At 40.3% G+C, this 26,412-nt stretch overlaps 1 protein-coding gene across 4 annotated transcripts in view; it reads right to left on the bottom strand.

Moving 5' to 3' along the window:
- COL5A3 (collagen type V alpha 3 chain) overlaps positions 1-26,412 on the bottom strand; it is a 130,278-nt gene that overhangs the window by 62,700 nt on the left and 41,166 nt on the right. For 2 of the 4 annotated variants that reach the window (XM_032210462.1, XM_032210466.1), the window contains exons 6-17: positions 25,526-25,657; positions 19,790-19,921; positions 16,265-16,450; positions 12,800-12,850; positions 11,994-12,035; positions 10,166-10,228; positions 9,871-9,945; positions 8,988-9,071; positions 6,166-6,222; positions 5,053-5,106; positions 581-634; positions 433-486 (exon numbers count right to left, since the gene is read on the bottom strand). In XM_032210462.1, coding sequence (XP_032066353.1) covers positions 433-486; positions 581-634; positions 5,053-5,106; positions 6,166-6,222; positions 8,988-9,071; positions 9,871-9,945; positions 10,166-10,228; positions 11,994-12,035; positions 12,800-12,850; positions 16,265-16,450; positions 19,790-19,921; positions 25,526-25,657 — 984 coding nt within the window. The remainder of the gene's footprint in view (positions 1-432; positions 487-580; positions 635-5,052; positions 5,107-6,165; positions 6,223-8,987; positions 9,072-9,870; positions 9,946-10,165; positions 10,229-11,993; positions 12,036-12,799; positions 12,851-16,264; positions 16,451-19,789; positions 19,922-25,525; positions 25,658-26,412) is intronic. The other 2 variants (XM_032210463.1, XM_032210465.1) reach the window with 2 other exon arrangements.

Below are 26,412 nucleotides of genomic sequence, written 5' to 3' on the forward strand. Positions count from 1 at the left end.
ACCAGATCCTAGGAACCAACAACGGGGAAAGTTTGTGGTTTCCTACCCTGTTTGTGTACCTGTGGAACTGCCTGGCTGGCCAAATGTTGGAAGCTAGATGGCTTAGATAGGCCTGCTTTGGATTTAGTGGAACTCCTCTTAATTTCCTGCATGAGTTCCTCTGAGTTCTGAATGGGTTTCAAGACCACAATCACAAAATACGAGGGGTGGGAATTGGATTTTCATGTGGAATGCATACCGCATGGAAGAAAATTTCTCCTGAATGTGCAAAATTCAACACAAAAGTGGAAACAACATTTTATTCAGCTCTATTTGCACCCCACTATTGTGTTCCTATTGCAGGAAAGACCAAACCACCATGGGAGTGAGAATCTCAAAGCTCTCTTCCCCTCCTTGGTGTAAATTCCACTCTACAATTAAAGTTTAGAAAACCTTGGGTCCTGTTTCTCCTGGGAGTCCTCTGCCACCATCAGCTCCTGAACGACCCTTTACAAAAATGAAAAGGAGAAAAAGAGTGAGAAAATGGGGTTAAAAAACCCATTCCTACAGATTGGCACCCATCCACGTATCTGATGCTTACCCGCTTGCCAACTTTCCCTGGGGGTCCAATTGGTCCTTGTATCCCAGGGGAACCCTGTAACAAGAATTGAAATAAATGAGACCAATTGTTGCTCTACGTATTTGTTTATTTTCATATGAAAATTCACCTCCATTGGGAAAATGATCTGCCTTGACTTAAATCTCATCTTTGGCCATTAGTGGCAATACATATTTTACTTTAACATCAATATAAGATCTATCAGAAAGGACACCTTTTAGGTGCTCTAGTCCAGTGGTCCCCAACCCCCGGTCCGCGGACCGGTGCCGGGCCGTGGAGTACCTGGCACCGGGCCGCGCAGCGGCCGGGGGACATGATCGCTGCAGCGGCCGGGGGACATGATCGCTGCAGCGGCCGGGGGACATGATCGCTGCAGCGGCCGGGGGACATGATCGCTGCAGCGGCCGGGGGACATGATCGCTGCAGCGGCCGGGGGACATGATCGCTGCAGCGGCCGGGGGACATGATCGCTGCAGCGCAAAGGCTCCTGGGCCATGCGCAATGCCCCCCCACCCCTGCGCGCGCTCAGCGGGCCACGGTAAAATTATCAAAGGCTGACTGGTCCGCGGCGATAAAAAGGTTGGGGACCACTGCTCTAGTCTACTGATAAGAAGAAAATTGTAAGGAGCCCTGGTGGTGGAATGGTTAGAATGCAGCATTGCAGGCTAACTCTGCCCACAGTCTGGAGTTCGATCCTGATGGGCTCGAGATTGACTCAGCCTTACATCCTTCCAAAGTCAGTAAAAGGAAGACTCAGATTGTTGGGGGCAATATGCTGTACAGACTGGTATATGTAAAGAGTGGCTGCTGTATGGAGTGGTATATAAGACTAAGTGCTATTGTTATTGCTATGTTAAGATCCAAAACAATTACTGATCCAGAATGCAACATTTGTTTTGATAAATGTTAAATTTATTTCCAAAGTTAAAATACAAACTTAAAAGAAAAAAAACAAAGCAAAAATGAAACAAGAACAAAAATGTTCATTAAAAACATGCACATATATTGCCCCCATAATTGAATATTGATAAATATATTTCAACAATAATAGTTTGCAAAACAGGGCTGCAATCTCTAAACTGCTACACCAATAGTTGCCCAACTAATTTGACCTATCATTCATTTACTGGGGAAAAAAATCAATTAACAAGTAAAGCTAGTAAAATTAAACTTCAAATCCTCAGTTAACAATCTATTATTCTATTTCACATGCAGAAAGCCCACTATGGCTTCTAAACTTCCATAGACCATTGCAATCATCATCTCTAATCTGTCTCCATCTTTGACTGATTCTTAATAATAAAGTTTTTTCCCCTTAAATTATAACTGGGACATTTTTCAACAATTCCATCTCATTCCCCAAAGTCAGTTTTCTGTTATATTTCTGCACCACTTGTTGTTCAGAAGTTTTTTGAGCCAGTTGAACCACAACATCTCTTTAACAGTTGTCTTCTGACTGAATATACCAAATCTATCCCATAGTCTCCAACAGTTTTCCTAAGAAAGTCCAGTTTATCACTGATCCATACTGCCGTCTCTAAGCCTTTTAAATTCATACCACTTTCAGCCTTCTCCAATGGACCTGCAGTTCTCAAAGCTCCTTCTCCTTCAGTTCTGTCAGCAACAAACTGACTTCCAATCCACCCAGTTAGAAGTCTGATTTAGCTGCTATTAGTTGTATCACTAATAGCAGCTAAATCACCCTTTGGTTGATTTATGACTGTTGTTAAAACATCAAACATTTTATCCATATTTTCACTCAGAGCTTGTGAATTGAAAAGCATTTTTTCAAAAGCTTCCAAGAAGGCTTTGAGATTAAGTTGATATTGCTTTATTGTTGCTTCCATTTTTAACATAGTCTAAATTTCTTTTATACTGTAGCTGGATTTTCACAACAAAACATAGGGAATTCCTCACAAGGACAAAAGAAGTTGATATTCCATAGCAACCCCTGCACATGCCAGACATGCACTGTGAGCACGTGCACTGTTCAATGTAAAATGTTCTTCGCGCATGCGCAGAACAACTTACAGCAAACTGAACAGGCACAATCACTAAAAGCCAAAATGGTGGCAGCCCAGCAGTGTCGAGAGAACCAGTTTGGGGGCGTGGTAGGCCTAGGTCGCTGCCAGTTCTGCAACCCAGGCCTGAATTCCACTACCAGTTCAGCCGACCGGGCCAAACCGGGAGAACCCAGCTCTGGTCAACTCAGCATAGACTTGAGTCATTCCTAGTTGTTTCCATTCAAATCTCGGCAGTGTGCTACCAAAGAGCCAGTTTTGGCAGCAAAGTCAGCTGTTCATTGGCAGGGGAAAAAAATCATCCTGCCACTCAGTATGCCAATTCCTGGAGGACTCCAGAGTGCAACATTTAAAGTATCAACTTTTATCACCAATTATATTAAATTTGTTATTACATAATAAAATTATTCCAGAAAAAGAGAAGATTTTAAAGACTATTTCTTTAAATGCCTATCTCTTCAGACCCATAAGAAAGACTTCATGTGTGTATCCCAGTCTTTTGATTCAGCAAGGTGGAGTCTTCCTCATTAGGAATTCTAATATTTGGAGCATATTCCTGAGAAAGACTAAGCTAATTAATTCCCCCTCTGATGTTAGATCAGAAGAAGAGAACTTGGAGACCTTCCAGACATTGTCCTCTCCGTTAATTCTCAATTTCCATTTATAAGATATGTCCATGGATTAGGGATCCTGAGAACTGTTTGGAGAGCTACAGATTACTTATCCTGGGACAAGTGGTGGTCAAAGATCTGAAATTACTGTATGTTTCATCTTATTTCATTTCTTTTTCTCTGAATGCATTTTATGATACATTTCTTTGAATGTCTCAAAGGGGAGGATGGGGCTGAAATAGGGTATAAAGATAAATGAATATATATCACAAATAATTTTATATCAGTGAGTGGTAGGATGAGGGCACAATAGATAAAATACCAGGAAAATCTTGCAAAAGACCTATATTTCTTTAATAATTTTGTACCCTAGGAATGTATTTTTATTCCATGAATGGTAAATGGTAAATGGGGAGGGAAGGAAAGAAGAAACTGATGGAAAAAAGACTCATTCACTTATTTTGCTACCAATGCCAGAATTCTGTCTGCTAAGGATAACCTAATCATTTGAGCATGCCAGGAGAAAAGATCAGCACGCTTAAAATGGCTACAGACAGTGCACCTTCCAAATTTGGGGGAAGGGATGAATTATTATCCGTATTGCAAAACTGCTTATTTCATATTCAGATTCAATTTTTATGCAGTTCAATAAGGAAGAGTACAATATAATAAGGCAAAGTAAATATATCAGGCTAGAGAAATTTTCATGTGAAAGATATGTATACGGGCAGTAAATGGGCAGGAAATAAACAAGTGCAAGAATAATGGAGAGATACTTTGATCTAATGCAAGGGTGGGGAATTGTTGTGGCCCAGCAGGAGCTGTTGGAGCTGCCACCAGACTCCGACAGCGAGGGGCCCGATGAGTCGGCTCTGGAGGATGTGGAGGACCCTGGACAGGGTTCCAACTCCGAGCAGGGCGCAGAGAGACTGGTTGGCCACCAGGTGGTGCCTGAGCCTTGGACCAGTGAGGAGGAGACAAAGGAGAGTGATCCAGAAGCCAGTAGTGAGTTCTTCCTGCATGCCCGGAATCGAAGAGCTAATAGGCGTCAGGAACAGTTACGTAAGTACAGGAGATAATTGCACTCAGCTGGTGGTCATTAGGCTCCTCTCCAGACTATAAAAAGACTGTTGTGCACACGCCCCTCTTGCAGAAGTCAATGCATTGACTAAAGAGAACTTTTGTAACTAACTTGGCAGGCTGGATTGTTGCCAAGGTTTGTCTGAGTTGCTGCCAAGGTCCTTATCTGTTTGTTATGCTTGGCTTTCAGCCACTGAGGTTTCAGTTTCTTGCTATTAAAGTACATTCCAGTTAAGCTTGTCTCGGCTTTCGTTATTGGCTGGAAGAGGGGGTCAGAACAGGGAACTATGGCCTTTTTATGACTTGTGGACTTCAACACCCAGAATTCCTGAGTCTAGAAACTCTGGGAATTGAAGTCCACAAGTCATAAAAGGGCCATAGTTCCCCACTTCTGGTGTAACTGTTAAGTACCAGGCTAGAAACAGAAGATTGAGTTCTCGTTCCACCTTGGCCACAAATGCAGCTTGTTGACCTTGAGTCATTCATTGAAGAAGCCATTGATAATATTTTGCAAAGTAAACTGCAGGGATTAGTCCAGGCAGTCAACAGCAGTCAAGACTGACTCGAAGGCACAAAAAGAGAAAAGGATAAGAAACCCTGAATGGAAAAGAGACTGGGCTGCCTGGCATTTTTATACTTCACACTTTACCAACCTTGTGTCCTCCAGGGGTGTTAGATTTCCACTCCCAGAATTCCCTACCAGCATAGCCCAAGCCCCTCCTGTCCATCTTCAGCAACCAACCTGGGGTCCGGAGTCACCCGAATCCCCTTTTTGTCCTGATTTTCCTGGTAGACCCTGTAGAAATCATATTTTAAAATGGATTAATTTCTTCCAGAATATTCCAAAGATGAACAATCCAACCATAGTGACTACATCCAGGATTTGATGGGGCAGAACTATTCCATCTGTTAATTCAAAAAAAAAATTCAGCAAAGCAATACATATGAGGAAAATTCAGGCATTTTACTCCTGAAAATATTAGTTTCTCCTCTAACAGAAAGTGATACATGGAATGATGGTGTTTGCACACTCCACACCTATTGATCAATAAAGAAGTATGGGGAGTTGTGGTTTCGCAGCCTAAAGTAAATTTGGGGGAATGGTCTGGAGCAGGAAATAAAAACTAAAGATGAGATCAGCTCTATCACTGGTAGCTTCACATTTGCCCAAGTCAATTCATTTTCTATGTGTGGACTGCTATTATTGGATATCAGCAGCAATGTGGTATAGAGGAACAGTCTATATATTTTCTCTCCCCCGCTTCTCTGTGCATGGGGAAAAAATCCCATATCTAAGGGCAAATATAGAAATACACAAAATGTAGCAATTCAGGAACGATATGTTTCAGAAAACTCAACAATTTTTCCTTCCAGACATACAAATTCTTCCCTTGGCCATGCTATTTTAGGAAGGTATAGCATGATCCAAAGGGGAACAGAATTTCTGGAAATTGCCAAACTCTCCCTAGAATGGCATGGTCCAGAGAGGAAATGAAATATATTGGGAGTTTTCTGAAACGCTCCATTCCCAGTCCTTGAATTTTGTACATTCACAGATAAGACATTGTTAAGATCATTTGTAACTTGGCCCACAAATAGGTTTAGACAATTTCAAGAGATTAAAGTTCTTTTCAATGTCGGTGAAAGAAAAATGCTTGTGGGCCATGTAGTTTTTTTTCCCCATGAAAACTTTTATATGCTGAAGAATAATTCATTTCAGCCAAAATACAATACATAGACAATAAGTTAACCATGATTCACAGCCCAGAGTTGAGTATGAAACTCAAAACTTTCCTTTAAAAAATCCTATTACTCTCAATTTATGGGTCAGCTTTGAACAATCACATTTACTCACTAGTGGTCCTGGCCTTCCTGTGAGTCCCATTGGGCCAGGAGGTCCTTTCATGGAAAGCTGAGAAAAGAATGAAAATGATGAGTTATAATAATATCAAAAGGAAATGAGAAGTTCATTGAGTAATTGTAAGCAAGAAGGGGCAAGAAGACGCTGGCTTGAGGTATGGGTGAAAATGGGGAAAAAAGTAATGTTTGTCTGGGAGTAGTTTCATTCATCTTCTTTCTTCTGGTTATACCCCTAAATGTGGAGAAGTGGACAAACTGGGCTTTGAAATGATTTTGGTTTTGCTTGGCTCTAAGCCAATTTCTATCTGATTCAAATCAATGAGAAAAGGCATGTTATTCATCTTATTATAGGGCATGACTACATCATTAACCTAAATTAATTATTGAAAAGATCTTCTGTTTTTCAAATGAACTCTCAAGCCAGGTGCAGATTTAATTTAGGATCTTTTTTAAAAAAAACTTAAATCAATCAAATCAGTTCTCCATTGGGGTGGGTGAAGATTTTGTTTCTCTTCTGAGCGGTATGATGATTTATCTGCTTTAGTCTGACTTACTAAACTATTCTTTGAAACAGAATGTGAATAATGTGGGAAACCTTTAGTGCTGGAAAGGGTTTGCATGACATAGTTGCTGCATCCTGAGGTAAACTGCTGCCAATCACCTCCAATAGACCGATCAGATCCCACAGATTAGGCCTCCTCCGAATTCCATCCGTCAGCCAATGCCGACTGGTGACTACCCGGAGGAGAGCCTTCTCTGTGGCTGCTCCGACCCTCTGGAACGAACTCCCCGTGGAGATTCGAACCCTCACCACCCTCCAGGCCTTCCACAAAGCCCTTAAAACCTGGCTATTCCGACAGGCCTGGGGCTAAAGAGCTTCTGCCCCCCTTCTCGAATGGTATGGTTGTTGTGTGTTTTTTAATTGTGTATTGCTTGTTTGTCTTTTTATCCCCTGTCTGTACCCCTCTCCCTGACTGAATTGTGAGCTGCCCTGAGTCCCCTTCGGGGAAAAGGGCGGCATATAAATGAAATAAATCCTAAATCCTAAATCCTATCCTAAACATACACTGCCATGAATGACAATTGGCAACATAGATGCCATGATTAAATGGAGAAAGACCATTATCACTATAAGGTTGGCTGGATTTACTTCCTGCAGTTTTATATCTTCTAAGGTGGCGGGGGGAGGAGTGTTGTGATTTCACATTTCAAAAGTGTGAAATAATCAGCGAACAGGAGTTCTAGAGAGGCTCATTTTTTATGGGTGCTGGTTTAGACTCTTGCTTTATATTTGCTTCAAAGGAGATGCTAACCTGTTCTGACCACCCCCCTCCGTCCAGTAATGAACGCCGACAACTGGAATGCCACAACACTTTATTAGCAGGACTATAAATCTTGGTGGCTGAAAGCCCAAACACGAACGAACAGATAAAGAACCGTTGCAGCAACCCAGACTCCGACAGATACAGATAACAGCTTCTCCAGCGTTGTTAACCAAGTTGAATCCTGCAAACAGTCTCCTCCCAAAGTCTCTCCTTATATACTATCTTGAGATGAGCCTAATTACAACTACCTGGGTTCAATTATCTTTTGTATCTGTGTAGTTCTCTGCATCTATCTGCCTGCCATTGCCGGGAATCCAGGACCAACTCCCTTGTCTCCTCCCCACTGCTCCAGTGTCCGATGTCAGGGACAAACTCCCTTTGGCTTTCACCGCTGCTCCATGCCTCAGGCGCCTCCTGGTGGCCAACCAGCCTCTCTAGTCCCTGCTCGGAATCAAAACCCTGTCCAGGGTCCTCCACATCTTCCAGAGCCAACTCATAGGGCCCCTCGCTGTCAGAGTTCTGTCAGAGTCTGTTTGCAGTTCCAACGGCTCCTGCAGGGCCACAACACTAACCCTCTATGATTCCTCTCTCCCACATTTGCTTGTTCTCTTCCAAGACTGCTTGAAATGGATAATCAGATTAATTTAAGTGCAAATAAATGCAGAATCTTTGGGATAAAAACTCTGCTGAACCCACAGTTAACTAAATTTAATTGTTTATTGTTTGTTTGTTTAGAGCCAGTTTGGACATGTTCCTGCTGTTTTCTTGGCAAGATTTTAGAAGTGGTTTGCTACTGCCTCCTTCCTAAGAGAGTACCCAAAGTCATTCAGCTGGCTTTGTGCCTAAGCTGGGACTAAAACTCATAGTCTCCCAGTTTCTAGCCTGGCGCCTCAACCATTATTTCAAGCTGGTTCTCTGTTTTATACAATATCATTTTGTTCAGTCAGTAATTCTGACTATGACTTGCTGAAGCCAACATAACCTCACTGAGGAAATTGGGAGGCTGTGATTTAAAGGCAGATGAATAGATTAAGAGAGTGATTTGAGTAATTTGATTAGCTGACATTCTGTGATGAGCCACATGATTTAGAAATCACTTGAAAACCTGCAATATTATTATTTCAATTTATTCACCTATAATTCACATTTCTAAGCTTAAATATCTCAATACCTCTGAGTGGCTAAAAGAATATAGAACATTAACCAGAACAGAAATAAAACAATGAGGGAGGGAGGGAGGGAGGGAGGGAGGGAGGGAGGGAGAGAGGGAGGGAGGCAGAGTTAGAGAGAGAGAGAGAGAGAAAGGGAGGGAGGGAGGGAGGGAGGGAGAGGGAGAGGTAGGTAGGTAGGTAGGTAGGTAGGTAGGTAGGTAGGTAGGTAGGTAGGTAGGTATTAAATGCTGGAGCAAAACAAGTTGACTACTTAAATCAAGATTTAAGACAAAAAAGCTTAACATATGCACAATGTTCATACATTTGTCCACAATGCTTACCTTGGCTTGCTGTAAAATGGCCTGGGCCTGGGCCTCCTGGAAAGATACTGAAGGTCCTTTAAGCAAATCACCACGAAACTGGAACTGGAAATAGATCAGTAACACATATTCAAGGAAGAGAACAATGGAATACGGAGGCATATTGCCATCTACAGCAGTGTTTCTCAACCTTGGCAACTTGAAGATGTCCGGACTTCAACTCCCAGAATTCCCCAGCCAGCGAATGCTGGCTGGGGAATTCTGGGAGTTGAAGTCCGGACATCTTCAAGTTGCCAAGGTTGAGAAACACTGATCTAGATAAACTAGATGGCAATATGGCATCTCTATGACACCTATCCTACAAAAAAAACACCACAAATCTTCATATCTAGCATCTTTAAGTGAAAACATCATCCACATTTAGTAATTGAAATATTGATTATTATTTGGTGCCAAAAGGTTAGAAAATGGGTTCAACTGTAGAAAACTCAAAATGTTCCGGTTTTGAAGATTATCAACTTTCCTGTTCTTAGAGAGGCATGAATTGCATATTTGAACTTAGTTCCTCAGTCTTCACACTTTCCATAACAAAATCCATTCCATATTAAAAAGAAAAAGTCTCTCCTGGATATTAGGCCACATAAAAGTGATTTCCTCTTGACCCGTTTCTTACCTAACCTATCTTCTGGGATCTTATTTTATAATCAATGTCAACACATCTTTGCACCTGGAATATACTCAAAATAATGCCCCTGGAAACTGAGAGGTGATTCTCATTTTACATCAAATATTCACTAAAACTGAAAATCGCTAAATCTGTTTCTCAAAGGGACTGGGTGATGATGTTTCCTCAATGTATATCTCATATTCTCAAACTGATCCGTTTCCAAACTGCATCACCTACTGGAAACATGAGCATTGTCCCAGGAGGTCCGCGAAGCCCATCTGCTCCTGGAAGGCCTGGGAAACCTGGTGGTCCCTGTGGAAAAATGAGTTAAGATACCTCAATCATTCTTGAAAGTCGTTGGACTAAAAGAAAGCAATATCAAGCTGGGGCTTGTCAAAGAGATACCCGGAAGGGGTGCATGCCAGCAATTCCTTATTCCCCACACCCGCCATTTTCAGAGAAGACACAAAATCGCCAGGGGGAAAGATCGAAGAGACTATCATTCCTTCGAACCACGTAGTGATTTCCTTACCCTCTCACCAGGATCTCCTGGGAATCCCGGGGGCCCTGGTGATCCCATTGGACCCATCTCTCCCTGGGAAATGAAACAGCAGAAAATTAAGATAAATGAAGAAAATACTCACAGACAATCCTACTTTTAAAATAGAAACATCATGACAGAGTAATATCCAAACCCAGCATTGTATCGAATGTATCTACAGCAACAATATTATGCCTGATGTTCCAAAAATCAGGCTGCAGACAATGAAGTTTGAAAATTACGCATAGTTTCTTTTTCCTCCCTATGAGTAACAGGAAAAGACCACATAATGCACCTAGATACCAACATCAATCATTAGTCTCCTTCTGCAGATGTACTTGGATTATACTTTTTGCAAAACTCTGTACTTCTTGACTAAAGTATCAGATATAGACTTTTATAAGAAGTCTACCGGTAAGCAACAAACATTAACAGATCCTTATTGAAGAAAGAGGTTCTTAATTCTAATTCCTCCAATTCAAGCCTTTTTAAAAAACTCAATCTTATCAAACAGGCACTCCCATTTGCTTACTTCCTTATACAGGTAGTCCTCAACTTACAACAGTTCATTTAGTAACCACTCAAAGTCACAACGGTACTAAAAAATGACGTATGGCCGTTTTTCACAGTTACGACCCCTTGGTCACGTGATCAAAATTCGGCTGCTTGGCAACTGACTCACATTTATTATGGTTGTAGTATCGTGGAGCCACATGATCCCTTTTTGCGACCTTCTGACAAGCAAAGTCAATGGGGAAACCAGATTCACTCAACCAATTTGTTACTAACTTATCAACTGCAGTAATTCACTTAACTGTGGCAAGAGATGTCGTAAAATGGGGCAAAACTCACTTAACAAAGGTCTCACTTAGCAACAGAAATTTTGGGCTCAGCTGTGGTCATACATCGAGGACTACCTGTAATGAGTTTAAATGGAGGGACAAATGGTCTTTATTCCATAGACATTGATAATTTGTTATAGGAAGGCAATATTGGGGATGTAAATAAGAAGTGTTTAAAAGTTCAATGATCAGAATAGTGGTTGATCTTTGATAGACTGATAAAAAGACCCCCAGCCCCCTCATGAAGTGGCTGAAATGAAGGTCTCTTGAGTTTGCAGGAGTCAACAGCATGAGGGCTGTAACTCAGTTCAAGTGCAAGAAGTTGGCATCTAATTTCCAAATGCATTCAGAGATACCCTGTTCTGTAATTTTTTTGTTTTGTTGCAACTGCCTGGCAAAACAAAACAGACAGAAGAGTACTATCACTTTCATGCTAAAATATTGGGGTGGGTGGAATCACAGAGATATTCCCATTCCCATGAAATATACTGGGAGTTTTGGGGCAAATCAATGATCATGCAGAACTGCAAACCTTAGTGGGTCATGTTCAGGGCATTAATCATGCTATATGAAGTTTACATTTATCTTTTTGACAGAAAACTCCCTGTTTGTGTTTGGGTCTTAAACTACTTATCCCATGCCATGCAAGCAAGTTTCCAGTATATTAAATGTATTTTCAAATATCTATGATTGAGACAAAATCCAACAGAGAAGGGGCCATCAACCCTCTCAAGAGATTTCTGTGTTTCTCCCATCTAAGGACATATGGGGGAAAGGCAGAAAAAGGAGCAGAAAGACATGGAGATAAGTCTATCCCCAATCCTATTTTTAATGGCACCAACCTGGATTGTGCTCTTGCAAATCCTCTTTCCCCACCCAGGAAGGGCGGGGAGCCAGGAACCAGGAAGGAGGTGACCACCTCCTAAACAACTTTAAAGTGACTGGGAAAACTGATATCACCATACATTATCTCTCACCTGTGGACCTGGATATCCAGCTGGTCCTTCAAAAATCATACCCTGCAACAGAAAGGAGAAAGATTTAACAACCCTGAACTGGTTCTGAAGGGAAAGGGTCATTTTGCGGCCTGTGAATATTCACAGTACAATATTATATGTGAATTTAGTTGTCTCAAAACACTGAAATAAGTTCACTCACTTGTAAGAAGGATAAGATTAATGCTAACGATTCTTTAATACCTAAGGAATAAACCACTTGCATGCTTATGGTTGAATGCTCTACACAAGTAACAAGCTTGTTGAATGTATAAAAAAAAGAGAGAGCTAATTGTTGCATAATTAGATCACCTGTACCCATGAGGTATTATCATGAGATATGCCTGTGATTCTGGGGCACAATTAAGCTAACTATCCTCAGAAGGGAAAACTATATTGTGATCTATACTTATCGGAGGGAAAACCCAGCATATCACAGCCAATAATAAACCACACAAAAGATTCAACTAAGAATCTGTTGCAATGCAACAGGAACAGTGCAATAAAGGAACAGATTTCCCACTCTCATATATTTGTGTTTGTTTTTGTATTTGTCTGCAGGATTTTTGTCCTCATCCAAGATCCAATTGCTTCATCTCAAGTTTCCAGAGCATATTCCTAGTATCTCTCAACTGCATGGAAACCACTAGAGTTTTGGATATTTATCCTTCCAAGAATCAAAATGGAATTCACCACAAACCCCAAGCCACCCCTTTGTGGTGAAATTAAGTCTCCAACCAGGCTGATGGGTTTTGGCAAAGCCAGAACAGAAAGCATATCTTACTCACAGGTTCAACGACCGCTGCCTCCCCTTTCTGTCCCTTCAGATTTGGTTGCTGCTACAGACAAAAAAGAGAATAATCACCATGAGGACCAGTTATTATGATAATGTGAGAATCTGCATTGTAGATGGAGACGACCTCCTAAAGTAGAGAAGATATTCAAGATGACTGTTTCTTCAACTGAGCCACAAATCGTACGCTACTATTGAAACAGAAACAAGTTACTGTACCTTAAATGAAGGCGGATTTGATTCTGGACTGTGTTAGTTGTTGGAAAGGAGGGTGGGATTTTTCTGAGTTGACAGTGAGAACTGGGTAGCTGTTGCTTAGATAGAAAGTGATCTCCAGTCACCTCTCCTGTAAAGTGAGCTATCCCACACTTCTCCAGACTTAATGCATGGTGAGTGAAATAGGAGCAAATAAATGACTTAACAGTGTTTCTCAACCTTGGCCACTTGAAGATGTCCGGACTTCAACTCCCAGAATTCCCCAGCCAGCATTCGCTGGCTGGGGAATTCTGGGAGTTGAAGTCCAGACATCTTCAAGTGGCCAAGGTTGAGAAACACTGATCTAGATAAACTAGATGGCAATATGACACCTCTATGACACCTATCCAATATGCCACCTCTATGACACCTATCTGGGAGTTGAAGTCCAAACATCTTCAAGTGGCCAAGGTTGAGAAACACTGACTTAACATCTCCAGAAATTGGAAACAAATTCAAAAACTAAGTTTCCGTGAATTGGTCCCTGGAGCAAACTCAACTCCGAAGGCTTAGGGCAAGAGAAAGGCAAAATAGCATCAAATAAAAAAGTGATAAAATTAATTACTAATTACAATTAGTTCTGAGCACCTATGAATTAAATCTTACTGAGTTTTCTTTTATCACCAACAACTTTGAGCAAAAAGATCCTAGAAGATTGGATTTTTTTAAAAAAATCTTGTGTTTTAATTTACAATGGTTTCCAGTTTTGATCCAAACTAGGTGGCAGCACTGAGGCAATTTTGACTGATCTTAAGAAGCTGAGCCAGGCTGGATTGAATTAGTACCCAAGAGGAATTATCAGGGTTATTGGCTGGGCTGAAAAGTCCCTAAAAGAATCATAGAAAAAGGAAGCAGCAAACATGTTTTCTTTCTTCATGTCCACGTAAATGCTGAAAGTTACATTTGGCTTGAAAGAAATGCTTGATGATACTCAAAAGCAATTTCTTAGCCCAGAAGGTGGGACTGAAATCCTTGCCATGAGAAATAACGCATCGTGGGAACATGGGATGCACAGCAGGTTCTGGACTGAGTCAGAAGACTCAGGAGAGAGCAAGTCAACCATGGTTTAAATGCCAAGTTTCCATCCCAGCGTGGTGGCAATTAGCCATTGGGAAAAGAGTGGGTGAGGCATAGGGGCAACAAGACATTCATAAACATTTATGATTAATGTCATAGGAGTTTCAGTGCTCCTAAGTCCCAAGTAAAAATAGGGCACTCTTGGCAAATATCTAGGTGGAGATAGACATATTCTTTTGAGAAGCAGCAGAGCCCAGTTTTTATAATTTCTTCTCTTTAAACACATAACATTCACTTTTTAAAATCATCTGTAATAGATCCCATGGGAAATAGTTTGGCATGTTTTGAGCATCATGGACAGCAGACACAACTAAAAATATGTCTTGGGTACCAACACACCTTCTCATCTCCATTCTACTCATTAAAATATATTTGTGATTTTTTAATATAAAGAGAGATTGTGGTTGGGTGTGTGTGTGTATGTATGTGTATGTGATTTTATATCTATATATCTATCATATATATATATATATATATATATATATATATATATATATATATATATGATAGATATATAGATATACATACATACACACACACACACATATATATATATGTGTGTATGTATCTATATCTATATCTATCATATATGACACTATAGTTGTCATATATATTTAGTTGTGACACTAAATATAAATATATATATATATATATATATATATGTTGTATTTGTGCTGATCAATAAATAAAGCTGATAAGGAGGAGGACCTGTGGCTCAATAGTTAAGACATCTGCCTAAGATGCAATACAGCACAGGTTCGAATCCCAGTAAGGGTATGGCTAGCTGATGAGAGCTAAATAGCTTGAAATAGATCTATACTAGTCTCCCTTTATTTATTTATCAGCACAAATACAACAAATGTAACAAAGGCAACAGTAAAAATATTGGGTTACTGTCGTGATGGACTCTTGTGACGAGCCAGACAGATAATGGAAGCAGTTAGCTTCCTCCCATAATTGGGGCATACCAGGGGTATATATATGTTATATTTATGCTGCTAAATAAATAAAGGGAGACTAGTATAGATCTATTTCAAGCTATTTAGCTCTCATCAGCTAGCCATACCCAAGTTTTTTGGGAATCGAACCTGTGCTCTATTGCCTCCCAGGCAGGGAGTTAACCATTTGAGCTACAGAGAACGACTCCTTATCAGCCAGCCAGGGTGGGAGGTATATACTTAGAGTCACAACCCCTGGTATGCCCAAGTATGGGAGGAAGGTCACACTTCCACTCTCTGTCATTAGGCTCGTCACAAGAGTCCATCCAGACAGAAACCCAATATTTTTTACTGTTGCCTTTTTTGTTACATTTGTTATATTTATGCTGATAAATAAATAAAGGGAGACTAGTATAGATCTATTTCAAGCTATTTAGCTCTCATCAGCTAGCTCCTGATATATATATATCAGGAGCCTCGGAAGCTCCTTTTCAGATTAACATATTTTATTCAGCGGTATAAGCTTTCATGAGCTACATCTCACTTCATCAGATGTACAGACTGGCTAGACTGATGTGGGAGGGGGGCAAGACAGTGTGGTTATGCAGATGGGTTATATGAGAGGCATATTATAAACACACTGTAGCTCGGCTGAACTACCACCTTTTGCTATTCCATCTTCTCATTGATTTCAGATGAGACTTTGGGTCTTGACCCACAACAATCCGTGCAACTGAGGGTCATGGCCTAACAATGAAACAACAGAAGGAGTGTATGAGGGAGTGCAAATCAGGAGCAATTTATGCGCAAGAATGCTACCCTCATTGATAAGATTCTCTTTGCTCTAGCAATGGGAAGAGTGTTAAGTTGGCTCAAAGATTTTACTATTATTTTCAAAAAACTGTACAATCAGTATTTTTAATACAAGAGAGATTAGTCCTCTCCTCCCTTATTCCAAAGCTTAAAGTGTTTAAATGGTATGTCTTGTTTGCAAGATTATCTTTTAATTAGAATTGTAATACTTGCATTCCAACTGATTAAGCCTCAGTAGGTTTTTGAACTTACACAATCAAAAACAAGCACCACTGAGTAAAACTGAGCTTAGTTCCAAATAAGGAATGCATTATTTGAATGAAATGAGATTATTTTCTGCAGTGTTCAGATTGTTACTCATTGCTTAGAGTTGCTACCTCGGGAAATAGGATGGTGGCTTCAATGCGCTCAGCTGGATCATAGTGCTCTGCTTCACTGGCCCCTCGTCGGTCATAGTAGTCCTCATAATCTTTATTGTCAAGTCTCTCATCAAATTCTCTGTAAGTGACATTGGCATTCAAGTCTCTATTTTCGTTGATTAAATACTCTTCTCCAAGAAGGTCCTGTTGGGATTAGGAAAGGGGGATATGAAGTACAGTAGACGTATTTAATGATAATTAATTTGCACACTCACGATGAGGCTCTGCCTATATGTGTCTCTTTCTCCTACCATTACATTCTGTTTTTCTTTAAAAGAAAAGAAACTTTGTTCATTGAATCCTGACTAGGACTGCAGATATGCATAGTGATGGCGAAGCTTGTCAACACCGAATGCCGAAACTGGAATGCATGTGTGCACGCCGGAGCCCTGGAAACCTGAAGACCAGCTGGCCAGTGCGCATGCTGGCCTCCTGGTTTCTGACGTATGCATGTATGCCGGCCAGCTGTTCTTTGCATGCAACGGAGCACAGGAAACCCGGAAACCAGGGGGCCAGTACATGCATGCACACCAGCCAGCTGGTCTTCAGGTTTCTGGGGCTCTGGCATGTGTGAAGATTAACTGGCCGGTGCACATGCATGCACCGGAAACCAGAAGAACATCTGGCAATGCCGTGAGTGCCCACACAGAGAGCTCTACATGCCACCTCTGGCACATGTACCATAGGTTCACCATCACAGTTCTAGAATCTAGGTACATGGTTTTGTGTGGGATACAGCTCTAAATATACATGTTCCTGTCCTGAATATACCAACAGACTTTTGGATGCTTATATATATATATATACATACCATATTACCAATAATGAATGGATCTAACAAGTTATGGAAATGGTTATATATGGCTCTTGATTAGATGGGATGAGGAACATGAACCAAAGGTTTGATCCAGCGGATTTTCTACCCCTGACAAGGCTAAGTATTAAACAGTTGGAGTACAACTGAAAAAGTTATGGATTTGCATGACAGTAATGTTAAGGGAAGTAGTATTTTACTCCCATTTTAATTTATAAGAGATAATAGCAAAATGTAGACTTCAGGGAAGTTTGTTTTTATGTTACATCATTTCATTTATTGTTGCTTTGCTTTGTTTACTAGAACCTCAAGATCCACCAACTGAAACAAGAATATATACACATAGAATTAAAGTAGCTTTAATTAATTAAAACAACTTGAGATTTCCCTTGTATCCCTGAAATGAAACCAAGTGCTAACAAAAAAAATCTACCTTTTGTTATTTCTTTCCCGTTTTCATCATTTCAACTATACTGTATGTATGTTTATGAATAATTCCTCAAGTTGTTTAAGCGACAATCCAGATCATACCTAAAATCTTAATCCAATCTTAAAAGCCTAGCAAGGTCTCTCCCAAACAAAGATTGGAGGTAAATTTCAAGGAGTAGATTTCATAAATCTGAAGAAGTGTGGATAAACTATTAAAAGTTCAGTACCTTAAATTCAAATTATATAAAAATCTAACCAGTAGATCCCAAACTTTTATTTTCCTATTTCTACTCTATCCTAAACTAGGTATGCACTTCCAACAGCTAAGAATTAAATTACTGTTTTACTTCTTTGTTTTGGCCACACACTGAGAGGGAAAAGGCAGCTCGGTGATTTCTATCCCAGACAGTAATACTTACACTGTACCCTAGAAATATCTACATTATTTCTTACAATTATCCCATGGGAAATTACTGTGGCATACAAGTTGGATTTTCCCAGCAGTAATTTGATCACCAAATTGCTACTAGTTATGTGCAACCCCTATTGAGATAAGAGTATGTCCAGTTACTCTTTCAACAGTGAGGTCCTGAAAGCACATTCCATTCAGCATTTTCAACAGTCCAACAAGGGTTATTATAAACTCTCTTTTGAGGGTTTTAATGAAAAGGTTAGGATTGAAACTGTATGATGGATGGAGAATGTGAGGGTGATGTCACTGGCTGGAGACCAATCAGCTTCCACTTCCAAAATTTAAATATAAACAATTGTAATGTTAGGCAAAAAAAATGTGGCATAGTGTTTTCTGGGAATATAGTACCTCTTATTAGGAGTGGATTCAACTGAACAAATCCAAATCACATTCTCACTTTACATACAAATGATGCAACCAAACTAAAGTAAAAATAGGAAAGATTTTGGATGTCTCAGAAACGCCTGCTCCCTAGTGGCTTATCCCAATTGCCTTTTTTATACATTGTGCTACCATCCTTCACTGACAGCTACTGTCACCCAATGGTGAGATTCAAAAAAAATTACTACCAGTTTTGTGGGCATGGCTTGGTGGGTGTGGTGTCTTGGTGGGCGTGGCAGGGGAAGGTTACTGCAAAATCCCCATTCGCTCCCGATTAGCTGGGACTCAGGAAGCAGAGAATAGATGGGGGCGGGGCCAGGCAGAGGTGGTATTTACTGGTTCTTCGAACTACTCAAAATTTCCACTACCAGTTCTCCAGAACTGGTCAGAACCTGCTGAACGCCACCTCTGCTCTCCTCCCATTAAAGTCAGCTATGGGTCCCAATGGTTGCCCTGAAGAGCCACACTAATCAGGTTTCAGGATGGGTGCAGCTTCCTGGTAAGACAGACTGCCATAGGTTTGACTCTGGGGATTCTTCAAGGACACCAACTATTCTGAAGAACTTGCAGCCCCAATGCTTTTCTCCAAATATCATTTAAAGGAAAATATTGAAGAAGCTCTTGAGAATGGCTGTCTGTCCATCATGATGCCTCATATGAGGACTCTGAAAAGGTGCTAAAGAAGGCAACCCTTTTGCAAATGCTAAATTCTTAGCCTGATATTGAATTGTGAAAATCTGCCAGAACAAACAAAACATTGCACGTTCTACTATAGGCAGTATCTTGGGAAGACAATCGGTAGGGACTTGGTTCAAATCCAAATCCTTCCCTGATCTGAGTAGACTACCTCATTGTATCTAAAGATGGAATTGGCAACAGAGATTCTTTAGATGTTATTCTGATTTTGCATTTTGGAGTGATAAAGTCCTAGGAAAGTGAGACCATACGTGTGGTCTGAAGACATCTTATGGCCTTAAAGTCTTTATAAGATTCATGGATTTTGACAGGCCACAGACCACAGATGAATTAGCTGACATCCCAGAGCTTCATGTGGCCCTCAAAGCAGCCTCTAAAGACCTTCGAAATTTGATGCCAAATTATACTTTCAGTGAAGCATGTGAATTAAATTATTAAATACATGACTGGGAAGTAAATTCAATCAAATTAACTTCAGCTGTTTCCAGGCCTGTTCGCTGCATTTTGGAGTGGGGGTTTCGCTGGCTCCAAAACCAAAACGGAGTTTTCAGTACAAGAAAAATATTGCACCTAGACTTTCCCACCTTTATGTCTACCCCAACCACATTTTCACCCCTTCCCTGCTTTCTTTAGACTCTGAAAGGAGCACCGGGGGGGGGGGGGGGATGCTTGGAAACAATGTCTATCTTACCTCATAATTGTCTGTAAGATTGAAGTTGGCTGTCATAGTGGTAGAAGTGAGAATGCCAAGCTCTTCATTAGGATCCTTTCCCCAGAACTCAGTAGCTGCCTTCATCGGACTGATATCAGTTGGAGTCTCATTCTTGAGGGTGGTGGGGAGACATAGGATGTTAAAGGAATCTATATAGCTTATTTGGCAACATACATTTAGCAATGTGCACACAGATTTGTACAAATTCTTTAGGGGTTAGAAATATGCCAGCAGCCAAATGCCAACTAAAGTGGTCATGAAATAAGAGACATACAGGCCAATAAAATCTGGTACCTTGAGGTTAGAGCAGAAACAGCCTTTCATATCTCCATGCCTTGGAGATGTGTTTGGAACTTATTATAAAAGACTAATCTTTCAGTGTAAAATCTCATGGCTTCATATCTGCCAATTTCCCTGGGGGTTTAAATACTGAAATACATTTGGCAGCACCTACTAGTTAAACCATGTTTGTGGAGTTTGGTAAGAAAGCTCCAGTTGATCAGAGGCCCTGCCATATTGGGAAAGAAGCAGAAATACAGCTGAGCTTTCAAGCACATTAAGTAGTACAGCCTTTCACTCTGAGACTTACGAAACTCAGAACACCTGGCATGAAAATTCACATTTGGTGCCATTCATTTATCTGGAAATCTGCAAAGAGACAGCAAAATCTATACAAGGAAAAGAGTTTCTTCTGTCAATTTGCCCCAGCCTATCATCAATATGTGAGTAAACTGTATGGGTTGTTGGACATCTTTGTGTTGGGTGTGTCATTTTCTAGGACTGATGTGCCTGAAGATCAGTGAATTTTGTTCCATGCTGCACCGTTATCTTCTGATATCTATGTGAGCTCATAGCCATTCATTTAAAGTCGGCATCCAATTTATGTATCCCAAGTGTTATGTTCCCGGGACCATAACATAACATCCCCATTATCTTCCAGCAGATCTTGAGGCAAGACAAAGTAGTGCCTTGGGAAGAGTATTATTTTCTTATTGCAGGTGACTTCCACACATAGGGAAAGTTCCCCTGAATCGGGACTTAAAACAAAAAAGGGTTGATGAATATATGTAACTGCAAAAGGAATGTCACTCGACATTCTGAGAAAGAAATAAGGTTTGTGAATTGTCAATTTTGAAACTCAAAGTCACTGAGGAAAGAGATGATGTGTTGGGAAATCGTATACCGTAATCCTTTTGATTGCCAATATTCCTTGACTTACAACAGTTCATTTCGTGACATTCAAAGTTAGAATGGCACTGAAAAAAAGTGACTTAAGACACTTACAAATGTTGCAGCATCCCCATGGTCACATGATCAAAATTCTACCGCTTGGCTACTGACTCATATTTATGACGGTTGCAATGTCCCAGTCATGTGATCATCTTTTGAGAAGCAAAAGCCAGATTCACTTAATAACTGTTACTAATAACAACTGCAATGATTTACTGTGGCAAGAAAAGTTGTAAAATGGGGGGAAATTCACTTAACAACTTTCTCATTTAGCAACAGAACTTTTGGGCTCAATTGTGGTCTTAAGTCAAGGACTACCTGTACTCTGATGATTCCAATAGGCAGGAAAGATGCAAAGAGAACAGATCTTAAGTAGTCATGTATTTCCTCTGACAGTGAAATCTTTGCATATGTCCTTGAATGCAGTTCTTCAGTTTAATCTCAAGTATTTCCCAAAGTGGGATCTGAATCTGGATGAACTTGTCAAGGATTGAAAGCTAAGCAAAGCAAGGCTTAGTTAATATTTGAATCAAGCATTAACTTGGATGTAGGAGAAAGGCAATGACAAATCACTTTCAAAACTACTGCCAACTTTGCCTGAAGATGCCCTCAGGTAAAGTTGAAATCCCAATGTTTACATCAAAGCTATCATATTTTTTCTGGCAACAGTTTGTGTGTCTATGACAGACAAATGTATATTAATAACTCTACCTTCCATCTATTTACTACTGGGCTAAACCACCCTTGAAATAGCTGCAGAAAAAGCCACCTCCTCAACATTGTGCATAAATCTCCATGGACAACTTTTAATCCTGAAGGAGCTTCTTTTGAAAAGGCAAATCAGTCAAGTATATTCTCCTAGAACTTGTAGCATTGCAAAGATATCTCAGTGATGCAGTAAGGCATGATTGCAAAAAATGGACTGACTAAGCCAAAAACTAACCAAAGAATTAACTTTGTGGACTGCAATTTCACTCACATACAATAGGAATCTATATAAAAGGGGTGCTGCGGATGTTTACCCGATCAAATGCACAACAAACCTGAACTTTATTGCTGGACAAGTATTTGCAGAATTAGATGAAATGAAGTGTGCCTACATTAGGAGAGGGGGAGAAAAGGATAAGTGGGTGGCAAATTCTTCCTGAGAAGAGATTAGAAAAGAAAAAGAGAAATGCTTTGTTGTTGCCAATACTAAACAGCCAAACAGCTGTAATTCTGATTCTAGAAAAAAAGGAACTCTGCCAGCTGCTCCATTTGGCAGGGAAAAGGTTCCCCTTGGCCAAGGCAAGAATGATTCACTGGCAGGATGAGCTCAGCATCCCCCTATCCTCTATTTCACACATTTGAGGATGCTTCCCTGACATAAAAAAGGTCATTAGTGGAAGACAAGAGGAAAACAAAATGCAAATATGTTTGTTTGATCATAAGCTAAAACAATCAGAACAAAAGGATCAACAGTCACAAAGGAAATTCCATTAAAGCTCTTAGGATAATGTCCAGATTCTATTATAAAATTACAAATCTCCTAAACTACTAAACCTAGCTGTGCCAGCAAAATTAAACAAGAGTGTGCACAGTATTCAACTGCCATAAACCTATAACTTATGATCAACTTAGATACATAACCAAGAATAATGGTTGAGTCTAAAGCTGTTATTATACAGTAGCTGTGAGCTATTTAGTGCCATTTTTAACATCCCTTTTCACTGCACAGCTAATGCCATCAGGAAGTTAGGATAGTCTCTTAACAACCTTTTTTTTTAAGTATACAGTTGATCTACTGCAGGTTTAACCAACTTGTGATTGAGTAAAATCTTTACTCAAATCTTCGCAGTGTCTTTGCCTCATACTGCTCCTTGATATTTTAGATTAAGAGAAGAAAAATAATGGGGGGAAATCTATCCTGCCTGAACTGCAAAGCATATAGAAGTTTTGCTATTTTCTTTTCGAAATCACCAAAGTAGAGAAAACAAGGGGAGGAACATGAAAAATTGAGAATAGCAATAGCAATAGCAGTTAGACTTATATACAGCTTCATAGGGCTTTCAGCCTCTCTAAGCGGTTTACAGAGTCAGCATATTGCCCCCAACAACAATCCGGGTCCTCATTTTACCCACCTCGGAAGGATGGAAGGCTGAGTCAACCTTGAGCCGGTGAGATTTGAACCGCCGAACTGCCGAACTAGCAGTCAGCTGAAATAGCCTGCAGTGCTGCATTTAACCACTGCACCACCTCGGCTCTATAAAATGGATAAAATGGATAAAAGGAGAGATATGAAACATATTATCACCAGGAAAGCAAACTGGAGCCAACTATTTTTATGGAACTGAGTGCTGATTAATCAGTAACAGTTTTTCCTGAATTAACATATTCAAGCCAAGACACCTCAAAGTTCCAATGTCATATTTATAGCTTTCATGGCAGACCCAAGCTAGGGCCTATAATTGATAATGCATCATTAATGTCCTAATGCGGGAATCAGTTTTCTGAAAATGTAGGCAATTTGCAATTCATTTTGTATGTAAAATCATTTATAAGAATTTGGAATAGGAATAGGACAAAATAGGACATTAAAAGAAAACATTTGTACGCACATACTTTTTGTGCATGCTTTGTTTCTCTCAATCCTATGTTGGCTATGCAGTGCCTAGAATATTTTTAGCTCTGGGCACCACATTTTGAGAAGGAGATCAAGAAATTGAGTGTGTCCAGAAGGGAGCAGCCAAAATGATTAAGGATCTGGAAGGAGGGGGGAAATATGAAGAGCACTTGAATTTATTTAGCCTGGAGAACAGAAGACTTCGGGGAGACATGATAGCTGACTTCATGTATCTGAAGGGCTGTCACATAGAAGGAGGAGTGGAATTATTTACAAGTGGTGCAGGAAACAGGAATAAATAACAGTGGATTTAAATTGTTACATGTGGACAAATTTCCTAAGATACAAGCTATTTCATAAAGAGACAACTGCCACAGAAGATGATAGATTCTCCTTTACTGGAAGTGTTGACATAAATGCTGCATGGACATCTGCCAGAGATGTGCAGTGAAGAGGATTCAATTAAATGATTTCAACATTTACATTCTATTATATCATGTTTCAACTTGAAATCTCTGAATTCTCAGAGTGGCCATGTTCTGTATTTCATTCGTGTGATAGGCCAAAATACAGTATGTTTTCATCTAGGAATAGCAAAATTCAAAACCCGATAAGATGAGTGCTTCCATGATGTTGAGACATATATTTACAATGTCATTTTTTGAAACGTCATTTAATAGTCCAGATCAATATCTGTTATCCCAGCTCTGTTATTCAGAGGCAATGACCTCTGCATATGTTAGCTAAGGAACCCTGTGGTATTTTAATTATAAGGCATTTCCAAAAGATGGACTTTATACAGGCAGTCCTTGTTTAGCTACTGTTTGCAATTATCACAGTGAGGAAGAAGTAACTTTGTGATTGTAATTCAACTAATGACTGAGTTGCCAGCCCCAATTGTGGTTGATAAATGAAGACAACCTTTATTATCATTGTAGAAGTGCTTCTAAGATATTCCCTCCTGCAATTGCGTAGCACCACAGGATCTACATAGCTCCTAAAGCTAATGCATTGTTTATAATGGTCCAAAGAGCAAAGAACCATGAGTTTGCTTCCCAGAGGTCACTTATTCTATTTGGCCTCAATAGAATAACATCTGGCTATCTGCACCTGAAGATTCCTGATAAGGATGAAACTAGTAACACAGTGCCTACTCTTGCTCATTGTAACTTATCCTTATTCATACAATTGAATCTTAGATCAATGGAAGATGCCATGCTATCAATTTCAGAATTAATGATTCAATAATAATACGGCTCAATGGAAGTTTGCATCCTACATAGATTTTAATTAAAAAGTAATTAACCATTAATAGTTAATTAACTATTTTAAATATCACTTTTAAAAATCCTGTACTATCAGAGGCTGGTGTCATAGTACCAGGAAGGAGCCAGCCAAAGTCTATACAGATATTTTCCTGAGACATATCATGCATTCTTTCAGCTGCCCATCCACACAGAAATGCTTATGTAGCCCTCTTTCTGGAGTGACCATGAGCTCTCTTGATTTTTACTGAACATCAGAAAGAAAATTGAGAAATTATTGGCCTGACACTTGATGGAGAAGAACATGTCTTCAGGCGTTCAAACTCACCTGTGTTTGGAACTTTGCAGCCATTCAGGACTAATGGAAGTGGAGTCCTTGAGCTCCCTAGCCAGAGGCTATTGCATGGTGCCATCAGCCCTCATGCAAGGCAGTCAATGGACAGCCATAAGGGCAGAAAGGCCAGACACTCTGCGGGCAGTTCTGCCTGAAGAATCATTGATAATAAAGCAAGAGGAAGCTGCTAATTAGATGGGTTAGGCATGTTAGGAGGCAATGGTTAGGCTGGCTGGGACCAGAAGTTATTAGATCAGCAGAGAGCAGTTAGTTGCACTCTCTACCTCGCCTGAGGTTGGACTGAACGAGGACTTCTCGAGGGACTCTTTGTTTCTCTTCTTCTTGCCTCTACCTTTCTTCCTGCCCTTGCCCCTTCCTTTGCCTTTGCCCTTCTTGCCCTTCCTCTGTGGAATGTTCTGCACACAGGGGGGGTGGGAGCAGATAGGATAGAGAAGGGGAGAAAAAAGAGAAGGGGAGGGAAAGAGAAAAAGAAAGAAGAGATACTTGAGAAAGGAAAAAAAATATTTCCCCATTTCCTTAGAACACCAAAAGTCACCACCCATACGTCCAGGCTCAGCCAACAGGAAACCATTCACAAGAGACAGACATGAACATGGCACCAACCCCTTGGAGAACATAGAGGAAAGACCATCACACAATGGATTTATTTGTGGTTCAATATGACTTTCTGGAGAAGACAGATTTGGAAAGTAAGAATGTACCTGTTTCTTTTTATCCACATAGTCCAGAGTTGCCCCAATTATATCCTTCTCAGGGTCCTAGAGAGCAATCTTATTTCTTTTTCACCTGTGGGTTAATCATCTAAGAGACTTAAAGAGTCATTCCCATGAATCACAAGGAGAAGTTATCCGAGCATCTTATGAGCCTTATCTTTAGGAGATAAGACCAGGGGCAGACTTATCAGTCTAAAAAAGGTGTGAAGATTTCCACAAATGGTGGAATGGATCAGTGGTGAAATTCAATTTTTTTTACTGCCAGTTTGGTGGGCATGGCATGGCGGGCATGGCAGGGAAAGGATACTGCAAAATCTCCATTCCCTCCCACTCCTGGAGGAAGGATATTGCAAAATCTTCATTCCCACCCCACTTTGGGGCCAGCCAGAGGTGACATCATCATGTAGATGCTGTAATTGTATACTTCTGAGGTAGCC

Source organism: Thamnophis elegans, chromosome 2 (genome assembly GCF_009769535.1).
Source record: "Thamnophis elegans isolate rThaEle1 chromosome 2, rThaEle1.pri, whole genome shotgun sequence".
NCBI lineage: Eukaryota > Metazoa > Chordata > Lepidosauria > Squamata > Colubridae > Thamnophis > Thamnophis elegans.